Source organism: Coregonus lavaretus (genome assembly GCF_964263955.1).
Source record: "Coregonus lavaretus genome assembly, chromosome: 1".
Classification (NCBI taxonomy): domain Eukaryota; kingdom Metazoa; phylum Chordata; class Actinopteri; order Salmoniformes; family Salmonidae; genus Coregonus; species Coregonus lavaretus.
This window is the reverse complement of record NC_139988.1, coordinates 72,724,552-72,740,527: the sequence shown is the minus strand read 5'-3', so window position 1 is coordinate 72,740,527 and position 15,976 is coordinate 72,724,552. Positions and strand designations below refer to the sequence as shown.

Genomic DNA, 15,976 nt, shown 5'->3' with positions numbered 1-15,976 from the left:
TGCATAGTGCCAACTGTACAGTTTGGTGGAGGAATAATAATGGTCTGGGGCTGTTTTTCATAGTTTGGGCTAGGCCCCCTAGCTCCAGTGAAGGGAAATCTTAACTCTACAGCATACAATGACATTCTAGACGATTCTGTACTTCCAACTTTGTGGCAAAAGTTTGGGAAAGACCCTTTCCTGTTTCAGCAAGACAATGCCCACGTGCACAATGCGAGGTCCATACAGAAATTCTTTGTTGAGATCGATATGGAAGAACTTGACTGACCTGCACAGAGCCCTGACCTCAACCCCATCGAACACCTTTGGGATTAATTGGAACGCCAACTGCAAGCCAGGCCTAATCACCCAACATCAGTGCCCGACCTCACTAATGCTCTTGTGGCTGAATGGAAGCAAGTCCCTGCAGTAATGTTCCAACATCTAGTGGAAAGCCTTCCCAGATGAGTGGAGGCTGTTATAGCAGCAAAGGGGGGACCAACTAAATATTAATGTCCATGATTTTGGAATAAGATGTTCGACGAGCAGGTGTCCACATACTTTTGGTCATGTAGTGTATTTAACTTACCTTAGAAGTGTTTACTTTGTAGGCTAACTAGCATCTATTGAGTTGCAATGTCCCATAAATTGAATGCCCAAATCAAGTTTAAGTATGTACAATACATGTTTTGCAGTGACATAATTCAAATGGAAGGCTACAGCTAATCTTTTTTCATTTTACCGTGATTGACAAATCATTATTTTGATTCCCATGATTCAATTCACTGCGATTGAACCAAACCCGAACTACTACACTATGGCGAAGTGAGAAATGTGAAGTGCGGCATCCTTCAAACAGTGAAGAATTATGTGTTTAGCCTTAGTGAATATCTTAAAACATACTAACTTGGTAAAACACAAAACGTGCATATAAAGAAAAAGGGAGATTTACTATTGGGTTTAACCCCTTGTCCATTGGGACTACCGTAACCTACAGAGAGAATCACAAATCACAAATGGTGTAAACAAACAAAACACTTCTCATATCAACAGCTGAGAAAGACAATCAAACACAATGCTAAGCTTACCTGGCGTGGGTCCTTTTTGGCCTCCTCCATTAGAGTGTCCAGCAGAGAGGCCACCACCCAGGCCAAGACCAGCCCTGGCATAGGCACCATTTGGCCTGTAGCCTGGTTAGACAATGGACAAGGGTCAAAAGTTTACAAGGATATACTATAATCTTCCAAATGATTAGTACATTTTTTTTAATAGCTCAGATAGACAGAGTTTTGTATTGACTCACCATTCATTGGCTGTGCGCCATATCCATTACCGCCATAGCCATTACGGCCATACACTGGAAACACAAATTACAACATTAATAGTTAGTTAAAACAAGCATCTATAAAAGGTGAATTCATATATCCATTCACAATTTTCAGCTTCTCACTTACCTCCCCTCCTGTTTGCAGCTAGTTGAGGTACCCCCAGACCCCTTCGAGTCCCCATTCCAAAAGCAGCACCTGATACCACAACAATAACAAAGGAGCAAATATGTGGTCATTGTGCTAAATTATAGATGATTATGCTATAAAGAAATGGTGGGTGGTTGGAGAACACAGTACTTTACCTGCACCAAAAGGTGGTCGGCCGTATCCTTTCATGGGTCCTTTCATGCCAGCTGTGGAACACATGAATACACAAAACAACATGATGTGACCCAACTCAAACTCCTCTACCATTTAACACACATATACATAGTGTTACAGAAGTAAGGTTGTAAAATATGAGGAATAAGAACACACAATACAAACACAGAAAATACATGCTGTGACTTAACTCAAACTCCTCCACCATTAAACACACACGGACATGCAGAAGTAACCTTGGAAAAGATTAGGAAAGCTACTTGATCATGTAACAAGACTAGCATCCAGTGCTAGTGTAAACGTATTCATTTAGTCATGCTGAATGAATATTGGCAATATATAGACGGGTTGACAACATCACGAAAACGATGCACACACTTCAATGGGGCAGAAGGCTGTGTGTTGTTGTGATTCTGATGGCCAGATAGTTAGCAACAATGACAAGAAACTGCCATGTTGGGAATCGTAAGTGGCTCGTTTTAAGATAGTCTAATCTTGTTCTTGATACCATGTCTTGTTTTGAGGTGTTTTGACTCATTTCATGTCAATGCTAATATTACTTAAATTCGCTAGCTAACCAACAACTGTAATGATGTATTTGAGAAACAACAAGTGTTCATTGTGCAAATGTATTTATGCTTTCCATAAACATTGGGGACAAAATATAGTTTACATGTTGTCAACAATCTAAGCCAACCCAGTCTGTTTTGCCACAGAGTTGCGCACGTGTCGGTTTTGTTGCTAAACAACAAAGCCATCTATATGCCAATTTTAGTTGTACAGACTCTTAGTCACATAAGTACAACACACACACCATTTGGATTCGGCGCACCATGTCCAGCTGCAGCTCCTTGGCCTAGAGGTTTCAGGTAAATGACACCAAACAACTTATTTTTTTATCAATTGATATTTAAACACAATATTATCACATTCTGTTGATATTTAAACACACTTTACAAAATTAATTTAGGCGTACCATTGGGCTTAGCTCCTTGTCTGTTGGGCACAGCAGCTGGAGCAGCACCGTAACCTTGGGATCAATGAAAATACATTATTAAAAGTAATGGAACCCGAAACAATCGTTCACAGATGGTTTGGGAACAAGTCATCATTTCTCAAGGTGAACAGTCTCAATGGAAATGTACTTGGCAAAGGCTTCATTATGAGCTATGATTGCAGCACCAATACAGGAGTTTACTATACCATTGGGTTTAGCTCCTTGTCCATTGCCATTGGGCACACCGGCACCATAACCTGGAAATAACACAGTTGTCAAGGAAACAATTATTATATACTGCAAATTCACCATGAATGATCTAGAAATTGACAGAAACAGAGCCAAGGAGGTTTACCATTGGCCTTAGCACCATTTCCATTAGGCACAGCTGCAGGAGCACCATAACCTAGAGATCAGACTGATCAGATTGATACTCAAAGACAAAAAAAGTGATTTACCTTTTGACTTTTGACCATTGGGTACAGCGGCTGGAGCACCATATCCTACAACAGGGACATCACAGTGTTACGGAAAATGCATGATTGTACCAGATCTCAACAAATAAATCTGATATGACATAGTACAGATAAGACTCCCTGCGGACCTGGCATCTTTTCACTCCCTCCTCTCTACATTTTCTTCATCTGTTTCTGCTGCTAAAGCCACTTTCTACAACTCTAAATTCCAAGCATCTGCCTCTAACCCTAGGAAGCTCTGCCACCTTCTCCTCCCTGCTGAATCCAAGGTTTCAAGACTGGTCATTCAACTGAGACTGCTCTTCTCTGTGTCACGGAGGCTCTCCGCACTGCTAAAGCTAACTCTCTCTCCTCTGCTCTTGTCCTTCTAGACCTGTCTGCTGCCTTTGATACTGTGAACGATCAGATCCTCCTCTCCACCCTCTCCGAGTTGGGCATCTCCGGTGCGGCTCACTCTTGGATTGCGTCCTACCTGACCGGTCGCTCCTACCAAGTGGCGTGGCGAGAATCTGTCTCCGCACCACGTGCTCTCACCACTGGTGTCCCCCAGGGCTCAGTTCTAGGCCCTCTCCTATTCTCGCTATACACCAAGTCACTTGGCTCTGTCATATCCTCACATGGCCTCTCCTATCATTGCTACGCAGACGACACACAACTAATCTTCTCCTTTCCCCCTTCTGATAACCAGGTGGCGAATCGCATCTCTGCATGTCTGGCAGACATATCAGTGTGGATGACGGATCACCACCTCAAGCTGAACCTCGGCAAGACGGAGCTGCTCTTCCTCCCAGGGAAGGACTGCCCGTTCCATGATCTCGCCATCACGGTTGACAACTCTGTTGTGTCCTCCTCCCAGAGTGCGTAGAGCCTTGGCGTGACCCTGGACAACACCCTGTAGTTCTCCGCTAACATCAAGGCGGTGACCCGATCCTGTAGGTTCATGCTCTACAACATTCGGAGAGCTCCCTGCCTGTGCCATTAAACCCCTACAACTCATCCAGAATGCCACAGCCCGTCTGTTGTTCAACCTTCCCAAGTTCTCTCACGTCACCTCGCTCCTCCGCACACTCCACTGTCTTCCAGTTGAAGCTCGCATCTGCTACAAGACCATGGTGCTTGCCTACGGAGCTGTGAGGGGAACGGCACCTCCGTACCTTCAGGCTCTGATCAGTCCCTACACCCAAACGAGGGCATTGCGTTCATCCACCTCTGGCCTGCTGGCCCCCCTACCTCTGCGGAAGCACAGTTCCCGCTCAGCCCAGTCAAAACTGTTCGCTGCTCTGGCACCCCAATGGTGGAACAAGCTCCCTCACGACGCCAGGACAGCGGAGTCACTCACCACCTTCCGGAGACACTTGAAACCCCACCTCTTTAAGGAATACCTGGGATAGGATAAAGTAATCCTTCTACCCCCCCTTACCCCACCCCAAAAAAAATAAAAACATATTGTAAAGTGGTTATCCCACTGGCTATAAGGTGAATGCACCAATTTGTAAGTCGCTCTGGATAAGAGCGTCCGCTAAATTACGTAAATGTAAAAATGTAAATAAGGGGGTAATTTACCATTGGGTTTAGCACCATTTCCATTAGGCACAGCTACAGGAGCACCATAATAACCTAGAGATCAGACAGATTAAAACCAATGGTCAAAGTTGTATCACTTACTGAATCTCTGAAAAAATACTAATACAGACTACTTGCTTTAACACTAAATTGGCATGAAAGAAGAAAGGGAGATTAACCATTTGGCACAGCTGCAGGAGCACCATAACCTAGAGATCAGACAGATATTAACTCAAACAAACCAAATGGTACTTGTGTCACTTACTGAACCTCTGAAAACCTAACACCAATATAATTACTAAAACACTAAATTGAGACTCAAAGAAAAAATTAGATTTACCTTTTGATTTTTGACCATTTCCATTGGGTACAGCAGCTGGAGCACTATAGCCTGCAACAGGGACATCACAGTGTTACAGAAAAAACATGATTGTACCAGATCAACAAATAAATCTGATATGACATAGTACAGATAAGGGGATAATTTACCATTGTGTTTAGCACCATTTCCATTGGGCACAGCTGCAGGAGCACCATAACCTAGATATCAGAAAGTTGTTAACTCAAACCACATGGTAGTTGTGTGACTTACTGAACCTCTGAAAACAAAATATGAATATACTTGCTATAGCCTAAGACTAAATGGCATACAAAGACAAAATAGTTTACCATTGGCCTTAGCACCATTCCCATTAGGCACAGATACAGGAGCACCATATCCTAGAGATCAGACAGATGTTAACTCAAACAAACCAAATGGTACTTGTGTCACTTACTGAACCTCTGAAAACCTAACACCAATATAATTACTAAAACACTAAATTGATACTCAAAGACAAAAAAAGTGATTTACCTTTTGACTTTTGACCATTGGGTACAGCGGCTGGAGCCCCATATCCTACAACAGGGACATCACAGTGTTACGGAAAATGCATGATTGTACCAGATCTCAACAAATAAATCTGATATGACATAGTACAGATAAGGGGGTAATTTACCATTGGGTTTAGCACCATTCCCATTAGGCACAGCTACAGGAGCACCATAATAACCTAGAGATCAGACAGATGTTAACTCAAACCAAATGGTATTTGTGTCACTTACTGAACCTCTGAAAACCTAACACCAATATAATTACTAAAACACTAAATTGATACTCAAAGAAAAAAGGAGATTTACCTTTTGATTTTTGACCATTTCCATTGGGTACAGCAGCTGGAGCACTATAGCCTGCAACAGGGACATCACAGTGTTACAGAAAAAACATGATTGTACCAGATCAACAAATCAATCTGATATGACATAGTACAGATAAGGGGATAATTTACCATTGTGTTTAGCACCATTTCCATTAGGCACAGCTACAGGAGCACCATAATAACCTAGAGATCAGACAGTTGTTAACTCAAACCACATGGTACGTGTGTCACTTACTGAACCTCTAAAAACCTAATACCAATATAAGTACTAAAACTCTAAATAGATACTCAAAGACAAAAAAAGTGATTTACCTTTTGACTTTTGACCATTGGGTACAGCGGCTGGAGCACCATATCCTGCAACAGGGACATCACAGTGTTACGGAAAATGCATGATTGTACCAGATCTCAACAAATAAATCTGATATGACATAGTACAGATAAGGGGGTAATTTACCATTGGGTTTAGCACCATTTCCATTAGGCACAGCTACAGGAGCACCATAATAACCTAGAGATCAGACAGATTAAAACCAATGGTCAAAGTTGTATCACTTACTGAATCTCTGGAAAAAATACTAATACAGACTACTTGCTTTAACACTAAATTGGCATGAAAGAAGAAAGGGAGATTAACCATTGGGTTTAGCACCATTTCCATTGGGCACAGCTGCAGGAGCACCATAACCTATATAGAACAAACAAACATTGCATGTAGATTAAATCGCTGCACTCCACAGGTGTAAACCCTACATATGTAATTTAGCCATTGCTATTGAATAAATTCAACTCTCATGGAACAACTTGTCACACCCCACCAACCCTGCTGTACATACACTGATGAGAGGTCATCAATTCAACACCAACTAAAACATGTTTTCCAACTGTAGTATTGTGCAAGAAACATAATGTAAACAGAGAAACACAGTGTAAAGTGAGTATTTACCATTGGGTTTGGCACTGTTTCCACTGGCCACCCCAGCTCCAGCGCTGTAACCTAAAGAACACCCAGGTGTTACCAACATATACTGTATAACATATTAAAATTGTGAACACGTAAAATGTTAGCATTGGCATTACAGGTATAAAAGTTGTACATTGCGTTACGGGTCGTTCCACCAAATGAGTACCTTTTGGGTAGTGTTTTATTTCACCTAATTTTAACATTCTGTCATAAAGAGCACATGTACAACTTAATAAAAAATATGTTGTCCTATCTCAATAAAAAAAGGACTATTGTAAGTGCCAAACAGGGTTGACCGTAACAGGGTTGACGATTTAATCTTAAAATCAGCCATAAATCCCCTTGTGACAGGGGGAATGGAAGCTTGTTGTGTGCAACAGGGAGGGGCAACTGAATGCAAGCGTCACAAAAAAATAATAATTGTAAAACATTTCTAGCCTATCTATGGTTAACATCTTATGCTCGACCCGCTCAGTTTCCACCACAAAACACCAGAAAAATGGCCTAAAAGAGTAGAACCAGCTCACCTGCTTTTACACTATGATTCGACTATTAGATGTTCAATGTTTCTTTTAAAAATAAATATTTTAAAAGGAATAGTTTCACCATATCCTGAGGGGGAAGAGGCATTGTCGTGCCCTCTTCACAACTGTGTTGGTGTGTTTGGACCATGATAGGTCCTTAGTGGTGTGAACACCCAGGAACTTGAAGCTCTTGACCCGCTCCACTACAGCCCCGTCGATGTAAATGGGGCCGTGTTCGGCACTCCGTTTCCTGTAGTCCACGATAAGCTCCTTTGTATTGCCCATATTGAGGAAGAGGTTGTTGTCCTGGCACCACACTGCCAGGTCTCTGACCTCCTCCCTATAGGCTGTCTCATCGTCGTCGGTGATCAGGCCTACCACCGTCGTGTCGTCTGCAAACTTAATGATGGTGTTGGAGTCGTGCGCGGCCATTCAGTCGTAGGTGAACAGGGAGTACAGGAGGGGACTGAGCAAGCACCCCTGAGAGGCCCCCGTGATGAGGGTCAGCGTGGCGGATGTGTTATTGCCTACCCTTACCACCTGGGGGTGGCCCGTCAGGAAGTCCAGGATCCAGTTGCAGAGGGAGGTGTTCAGTCCCAGGGTCCTTAGCTTAGTGATGAGCTTGGAAGGCACTATGGCATTGAACGCTGAGCTATAGTCAATGAACAGCATTCTCACATAGGTGTTCCTTTTGTACAGGTGGGAAAGGGCAGTGTGGAGTGCAATAGAGATTGCGTCATCTATGGATCTGTTGGGGCGGTAAGCGAATTGGAGTGGGTCCAGGGTTTCTGGGATGAAACCTTGGACCCACTCCAGGGTTTTCAAAGCATTTCATGGCTACAGATGTGAGTGCTACAGGGCGGTAGTCATTTAGATAGGTTACCTTGGTGTTCTTAGGCACTTAAAATGAGGGAGAGACATTTCATGTGATTAGATGAATCACATGAAATAAATAACAATCTTCCGAAATGACTTTGTCAAAGCAACAAAACAACGAGGGCTTTACAATGATGAGAATTGGGAGACATTTTGGGATTAAGTGGGTTCAAATCTTGAGAGAGATAACAGAGTACACAGTGGAACATGTCAAAATGCTGCAATCCTCATTCATATAAAACATCTGATTTATTACATTTTTCCATGTGGTATACAGTATATTAAAGGGCACTTCATTTAATATTCAATATTGGTGCACAATTTCTACTTAAAATTTCAAAGGAACGCAAAGGGTATTCATTTGGTGGAACGACCCTTATGCTGATTTGACAATGTTTACAAGACAATGATTAGGACATGACACCTACTGGTCAACAGTCAAGTATTCAAGTTGTTGATATACAGTAGGATGTAAACTCTTAGGCTGTGTTTACACAAGCAGCACATTCTGATCTTTTGCCCAATTATTGGCAAAACGCTGATCTGATTGGTCAAAAGAGCAATTAGTAGTAAAAAAGATCAGAATTGGGCTGCCTGTGTAAATGCAGCCTTAAAAACACACACACACACACAAAATAGGGTGGATTTAACATTGGGTTTAGCCCCCTGTCCATTGGGCACTCCACCTCCAGCACCATAAACTTAAATTGGGATCATACAGTGTTATAGCAAACATGATTATACAACGTTGTTTCACAAACTCTACCCTCTCTGACAAAATAAAGCAGATTCACAATGAAAAAAATCAGCTGCATATCCTACAATTAGTATGGCAACTGTTATTACCATCAGACCTAGGTTTCAAATACTTGAAAATTGTTTCAAACACTTTATCTGTGCCTGTTTGAGCTTGCCTGGTTTAATGCACCAATAGATGTCTAAAAATTGCGAACCCTGCACTCCAGGCAAGCAAATGCTCAAAGTATTTGAAATAATTTTACCAAGGTCTGACTACCATACCAGTTCTCACACATTTACCCTAATGCACATAATGTACAGACTACGCAGCCCACAGCAACCTCTTCACACAACTTACCATTTCCCTTGTTTCCATATCCATTGGATGGTATCAACATCCTTCCAACACCCCCACCATTTCCTGAAATGGGAAAATAAAAGGTTTTAAGATAAAGCATAAAGATCTCAAATAGCCTAAGTTGAATAAACATTGATTGACATATCGAGTTTAGCATTGGGTTGAGGGCCATGTCCATCAGGCACACCAGCTGCCGGTGCCAGTCTATATCCTACAATTGGGAATCACAAATTACATCAGCAAAAATGTAAAAGGTGTCACTTTTTGACAGTGATGGAACTAATCAACATACTTTCACATGACATTTGGAGAAACTGATTGGCTACTTTTTAATGATGATTAAATTAAAATATAAAAACTATGACAGGCCTGTGTGAGTGCATTTTGCAGATCATTTAGGGTAAATGTGTTCCATTGACACTAGGGGGGAAATCCCTCAATAGAGGGACTGTGTACAAGTAGTAAAATATATTTTCTCACAGTGAGATGTCAAATGTAGACTGCCGCTGCCACCAAAGCTTAGCTGCCTTTGATTTCAAGACAAAGAACTAGTGGAAAAGAGTAAATGGAATATATGGTTGTTTCGCACGATCACAAGAAAACTTGAAAGAGGGCCAACGCAATGCACTTAAGAGTTGCATAGCAAGCATCGCTCAGATTTTTGTCTTTCTTCAATTTGACATGATCGTTTGAAATGTGACAGGTAAACACCAGCATTTGCTAGAGATTACTCTCTTCCCTGCCTTCTCCGTCTTCTTCATTCAGGCATGCGGACTGGACCCTTTCATGAAGCAGAGTAATACTAGCTCCATCTTTCAACAGAATTACATGTAATTGTGTAGTGTTTCAATACGCATGCCTACAGTTACAACACTCCTTTTGTATGATAATCTAAATAACAGTGCTTCTCACATCAGGTCTTAGAGGGCACACATCCAGAATGTTTTATAGGTGTCTGGCTCCTTAAAAACCAATCAAAGTTTAAAATGGTACAAATGGTAATTAACTGCTCCAAGTGAAACTGACATGTTTGCCTACAAACAAATGGAATAGACCTTTATAACAGGCTAGGTTGAAGGTAGTATTTTTTCGACCTAGATAACAAGTGCAATGCATTATAATATGGTCATAATACATAAAAAGACTTGTCATAAGTATCTATAAACCCCTTATGTGTTATACATTTACATTTTAGTCATTTAGCAGACGCTCTTATCCAGAGCGACTTACAGTTAGTGAATACATTTTTTATTTTTTTATTTTTTATACTGGCCCCCCGTGGGAATCGAACCCACAACCCTGGCGTTGCAAACGCCATGCTCTATCAACTGAGCTACATCCCTGCCGGCCATTCCCTCCCCTACCCTGGACGACGCTGGGCCAATTGTGCGCCGCCCATGAGTCTCCCGGTCGCGGCCGGCTGCGACAGAGCCTGGATTCGAACCAGGATCTCTAGTGGCACAGTTAGCACTGCGATGCAGTGCCTTAGACCACTGCGCCACTCAGGAGACATCATCTTGATCATCTAATGATCCTGAGTTTTATTATCAACCATTTTGAGTCTGTTGGAAAACTGCCACATAGAAAGACATAACATAACCTCTACATTATATATATTTTTTAATGTGCTTTTTAAGTTATGTGTGAGGTTTATACAAGTAGTACTGTATACCAAGTTTAATGTTGTATAAACGTGTACAGTATAATGCTTTATGAATGAGCAATAAGTAGCAACAGGTGGATACAGCAGCCAAGTTTACTCAAACTTGAACTGAACCACAGAAACCAATATGTCCACATCTTAAGAATGTTATTTGAGTGACACAAGTATACCCACACTGCAAATAGCCAAAAGGTAGCTATGGGGGGCTCACACAAACATAAAACAGAGACAACCACCTCAGCACCAACTGCTAATGAGCCACAGCATCATAACTGCTGGCCACATGTCTCGACGCTCATAACTCAAAAGCTGTGGTTCATGGAGCGTTGCACCTTCTCATAGCAGACAGACCACTGACAAACAACTGACTTCGTGAAATTCTCCAAAGAAGGTTAAATTGCAAAGATTTACTGGAATAAAATCTATCAGCAATTATATACTAATCTAAATTATCAAAATGGCACCATAAAAATGTAAGACTAGTATAGGTTAGCTACACCAGTTTGCTTGCATAATGACATCCAAGGTCATAAATCAATATTAAGCCCAATACAATATTTGCAAATGAAGGTGCAATTCAAGACCCATAGAATAGCCTCAGTGCAAGAATGTACAAGAATGAAATAAAAAGGAATGTCTAAGAATCAAAGAGATCGTAGAAGGATTTGTAACAAATGGCATTTCCTTTTAAGGTCTTCAACTACAGCCATTCCCTGTTCCCTGTGCCAGTGCACACTAAACTCAAGGGTAGCACTTAGATATTGCCATATGTGAGTATCTCTCAGAGGATTGTCAGTAGATTGGCATCATGCAATAAATAAATACATATGGTCATTTGAAGCAGAACTGGCAACATTAACAGTGTCACATACTGTATGTGGCCCCTCCAGGAATTGAACCCACAACCCTGGTGTTACCAGCACCATGCTCCAACCCACTTAGCCATCAAAACCACTCATACTTCTGAGAAGTATGTGACAGACCCTCTCTCTCTTTCCACAACTCTCCCACTTACCATTGTTCTTCAGCTGTGCACTACGCACCAGCCAAAGGACCAGCAAGGTCCGTAGAAGTAGCCATCCCAACATGGTGGAGACCCAACAGAATAAAAAAGCCAAAAGAGAGAGAGAGAGACACCAGCAGAAAAGGGAATGCAGCTGCTCTACTGTTGGCATATTCTGTGCATGTGAGGGCTTCATATACACTCTTGTTTCAGGTGCCCCTCCTCTCATCACCTCTCTGGCTTTGGACATTCCCATTTTGGAGATGCTCCTCCCTTTCCTAGGAAACACGACAACCCCACAACCCAATTCCTTGGCCATGGTGTACACACACTTACTGAATAATTGGACACTTAAAGTACATTAACACTTAGACTAAGAGAAGGGGATTCACCAAATATGACAGTGACTGATGGGCTCCACATGGTGCATCACCAAGGTTGCAAACAAGGGAAAAAGATGCCAACACAGTGCACTTAAACCAAAGCAGTTACTTAGCACTGACTTGTGGGCAATTAGCCTTAGTAAGTTTGTCTTAACGATGTTTACAATTGGGAAAAAAAGACAATTGGACAAAAAAGCAAGCTAAATTGGTAAACTGTACATTTCTAAAAATTATGTACTGCCTTGCACCAATGAAAGACATGCATCCCTTCAGTACAACTATGGGGAATATAACTTGTAGTTACAATAAGGACCAATATCTCCCAACTACACGCTCTAGAACAAAAATGTTTTTTTAAAATTTTATTTAATATTTTTAACATGGATCAGTCTAGACTGTCTATTTTCACCTGCTAATGTAGCCCAGTGAAAGACACACACACTTCCAAACATCTTACACTTTAAAGAATTTCAATCGACTGAAACCAAACGTTCAGACAGCAAGACACGACTTATGCTCAAGTAAATAAAATAACAATCTTAAATATAGTATAAATACAGTCAGGTAAATCAATCAACTATGAAGGCATAAAAGGCACAGATAAGGTAAATATAAGCAAATATCACTCACAATCAGGCATCAATGACTCAGAAAACTGCACCCACATTTTGGGAAAACACAAATATGAAACAGGAGTTATTTCACAGTACACAGGCAGAATCTCCTATTGAGGACATGAAAAAGACTTGAAAGAGACAGCGTCTGATAGCATGATGATACATTTCATATAACACTCATGACAGGAGAAGAAATATGTGGAAAGACAAGACATTTGATGGGAACTATCAAATTACTGTAAAAGCCTGATGCACTTTCCTCTCCCTTTCATGGGAAGCCCACCATGGGCTGTGCCACCATTAAACAGTCGGCGGCCAGGGCTATAGAGGAATATAGGCATTTTCTACTGAATTTCCCCCAGCTTCGCGCTCTCCCGCTTTCTCAGCATTATTGGGAGTGGCTTCAAAGCTGTATTCTTTCCACCTGGCTAGGACAGGCGCTAAGGAAGGGTTACACTATCCAGTTTCACTGGACCCCTTCATTGGGGGTCGTGGAGATGGTGATGACGTCGCCAGAGGAGGTCGCTGCTCTAAACACAGATATTGCAGAACTCCTGGCGAAAGAGTCGGTCACAGTAGGTCCCTCAGAGGAGAGAGTCAAGGGGCTTTACTCGCCTTGTTTCCTTGTGCCAAATGTGACATTCCCCAGCAAACAGAAGGGGGAACTAATAAAGAGTCCCTGACAACAACCAAAACAAAACAGGTGGGGTTTTAGGAGGGGTTCTGAAACACACTCATGTGGGTGTCCACTGAAAGTTGACTAGCAACAACAACTGGGACCTAAAAGACACCCACCATGAGCACCCCCTAAATTTGCCCAAGAAGAGGCAAACAAAATAAAAATCCACACCAAACTTAAAGACAGGAAGCAAACCAAAAAGTGGAGCCAAACGAAAACAGGGAAGATCTGATAAAATATTGTTTTTCTAGAACTCAAATAGGGAGCGCCAACTAAAAGGTGTTAACCATCCACATCTCTCAAGACAACTGGAGCACTGGGCCAGCCACTCTTAAATAATACCTGGGCTAGCACAGGTGAAAGACCTTCTGACTAACGAGATGACAAGTCAGCACAGGTGTAACACATACTGACTAACGAGGTGACACCAATCGGTGAGCCCCAAGTGCTAACATGCTAAATTGCTAATGTCCAACCTCGAAATATAAATGGAAAAACGAAAGCCTGGAACACAAAAAAGACAGGGGGGTGTGAGGCCAATTATGGACCTACGTGTAGCCAAAAGGCCTTTTCGAATGTTTACGACAAAACGTCTGCCAGAATGTATCCACCAAAACGACTTTTGCATGAGTATATCAAATAAATCAAATGTATTTATAAAGCCCTTTTTACATCAGCAGATGTCACAAAGTGCTTATACAGAAACCCAGCCTAAAACCCCAAACAGCAAGCAATGCAGATGTAGAAGCACGGTGGCTAGGAAAAACTCCTAGATAGGCATCCCCGAAGAAACCTAGAGAGGAACCAGGCTCTGAGGGGTGGCCAGTCCTCTTGTGGCTGTGCCGGTGGAGATTATAAGAGTACATGGCCATTAGGACCAGATCGTTCTTCAAGATGTTCAAACGTTCATAGCTGACCAGCAGGGTCAAATAATAATCACAGTGGTTGTAGAGGGTGCAACAGGTCAGTACCTCAGGAGTAAATGTCAGTTGGCTTTTCATAGCCAAACATTCAGAGGTCGAGACAGCAGGTGCGGTAGAGAGGGAGAGAGAGAGGGAGAGGGAGGGAAAGAGAGAGAGGAAGAGAGAGGTTTGAAAACAGCAGGTCCGGGACAAGGTAGCACGTCCGGTGAACAGGTCAGGGTTCCATAGCCGCAGGCAGAACAGTTGAAACTGGATCAGCATCACGACAAGGTAGCACGTCTGGTGAACAGGTCCGGGTTCCATAGCCACAAGCAAAGCAGCAGAAACTGGATCAGCAGCACGACCAGGTGGACTGGGGACGGGGACAGCCAGGAGTCATCAGGCTAGGTAGTCCTGAGGCATGGTCCTAGGGCTCAAGTCCTCCGGGAGGGGGGGGGGAGAGAGAGAGAGAGAGATGGGAGAATTAGAGGGAGCACACTTAAGTTCACACAGGAAACCAGATAGGACAGACTGACCCTAGCCCCCCGGCACATAGACTATTGCAGCATAGATACTGACCTGAAGGATGCGTACTTCCATGTGCAGGTGCTTTCGCGTCACACAAGGTTTCTCCGCTTTGCCTTTCAGGTAGTGGCGTACAAATACACAAGGCTGCCTTTTGGGAACGCCCTGGCCCTTTGCACCTTTTCCAAATGCGTGGAAGCGGCTATAGAGCCCCTGTGTCGCCAAGGAGTTAGGGTTTTGGAAAAAGAGCGCGCCATGGCCTGGTCAGCAGATTGTCTATTTGGGTCTCCAGTTGAACACTGCGACCATGATGGCACGGGTTTTGGACCCTCGGAAGGCCCTCAGACAGTTTCGCCCGACACACACGGTGATGGCGCATTCGGTCATGTCCCTCTTGGGGCTCATGTCATCCGGCCACACATGTGCAGACTACAGCTGCGACTGGAACCTGTGCGTCATTGTTGCCGCCTGTTGTTAGTTCCCATCTCTCAGAGCGGATCTGGACTATTGTAGAGACCCGCGCACCTCCGTCAGAACGCCACATCAACTTCCTAAAGTTGAAAATGGTTCTACTGGTACTGTGGCACTTCGCCCCCATGCTTCGGGTTCGAACCACTGTTGCCTACATCAATCGCCAGGGAGGAGTCTGGTCTCATGCGCTTCACCTCCTGGCAGAGGAACTGTCGTTGTGGGCTCACGAGCAGCATCGCTCATTGACGTCTTCACACATTTCAGGACACCTCAACGAGGGGGCACACCTCATGACCCGAGTGGGTCCTCGGGACGGCGAGTGGCATCTGCACCATGACATTGTTTGGGAATGGTTCGGGAAAGCCGGGGTGGATCTTGCCGCGTCGCGAGCCAACGCACATTGGGCCCTC

General features: G+C 43.1%; 1 protein-coding gene across 1 annotated transcript in view; it reads right to left on the bottom strand.

Moving 5' to 3' along the window:
- cmn (calymmin) overlaps window positions 1–15,500 on the bottom strand; it is a gene marked incomplete at its 5' end in the record, with an annotated part of 81,361 nt that extends 65,861 nt beyond the window's left edge. Inside the window, 19 exons of the mRNA XM_084167587.1 lie at window positions 1,068–1,169; window positions 1,283–1,336; window positions 1,434–1,502; window positions 1,610–1,660; window positions 2,605–2,658; window positions 2,832–2,882; window positions 3,084–3,128; window positions 4,665–4,718; window positions 4,844–4,873; window positions 5,005–5,055; window positions 5,154–5,204; window positions 5,334–5,384; window positions 5,518–5,562; window positions 5,663–5,716; window positions 5,844–5,894; window positions 6,176–6,220; window positions 6,321–6,374; window positions 6,810–6,860; window positions 15,413–15,500. Coding sequence (XP_084023713.1) covers window positions 1,068–1,169; window positions 1,283–1,336; window positions 1,434–1,502; window positions 1,610–1,660; window positions 2,605–2,658; window positions 2,832–2,882; window positions 3,084–3,128; window positions 4,665–4,718; window positions 4,844–4,873; window positions 5,005–5,055; window positions 5,154–5,204; window positions 5,334–5,384; window positions 5,518–5,562; window positions 5,663–5,716; window positions 5,844–5,894; window positions 6,176–6,220; window positions 6,321–6,374; window positions 6,810–6,860; window positions 15,413–15,500 — 1,051 coding nt within the window. The remainder of the gene's footprint in view (window positions 1–1,067; window positions 1,170–1,282; window positions 1,337–1,433; window positions 1,503–1,609; window positions 1,661–2,604; window positions 2,659–2,831; window positions 2,883–3,083; window positions 3,129–4,664; window positions 4,719–4,843; window positions 4,874–5,004; window positions 5,056–5,153; window positions 5,205–5,333; window positions 5,385–5,517; window positions 5,563–5,662; window positions 5,717–5,843; window positions 5,895–6,175; window positions 6,221–6,320; window positions 6,375–6,809; window positions 6,861–15,412) is intronic.
- Window positions 15,501–15,976: the final 476 nt, after the last annotated feature.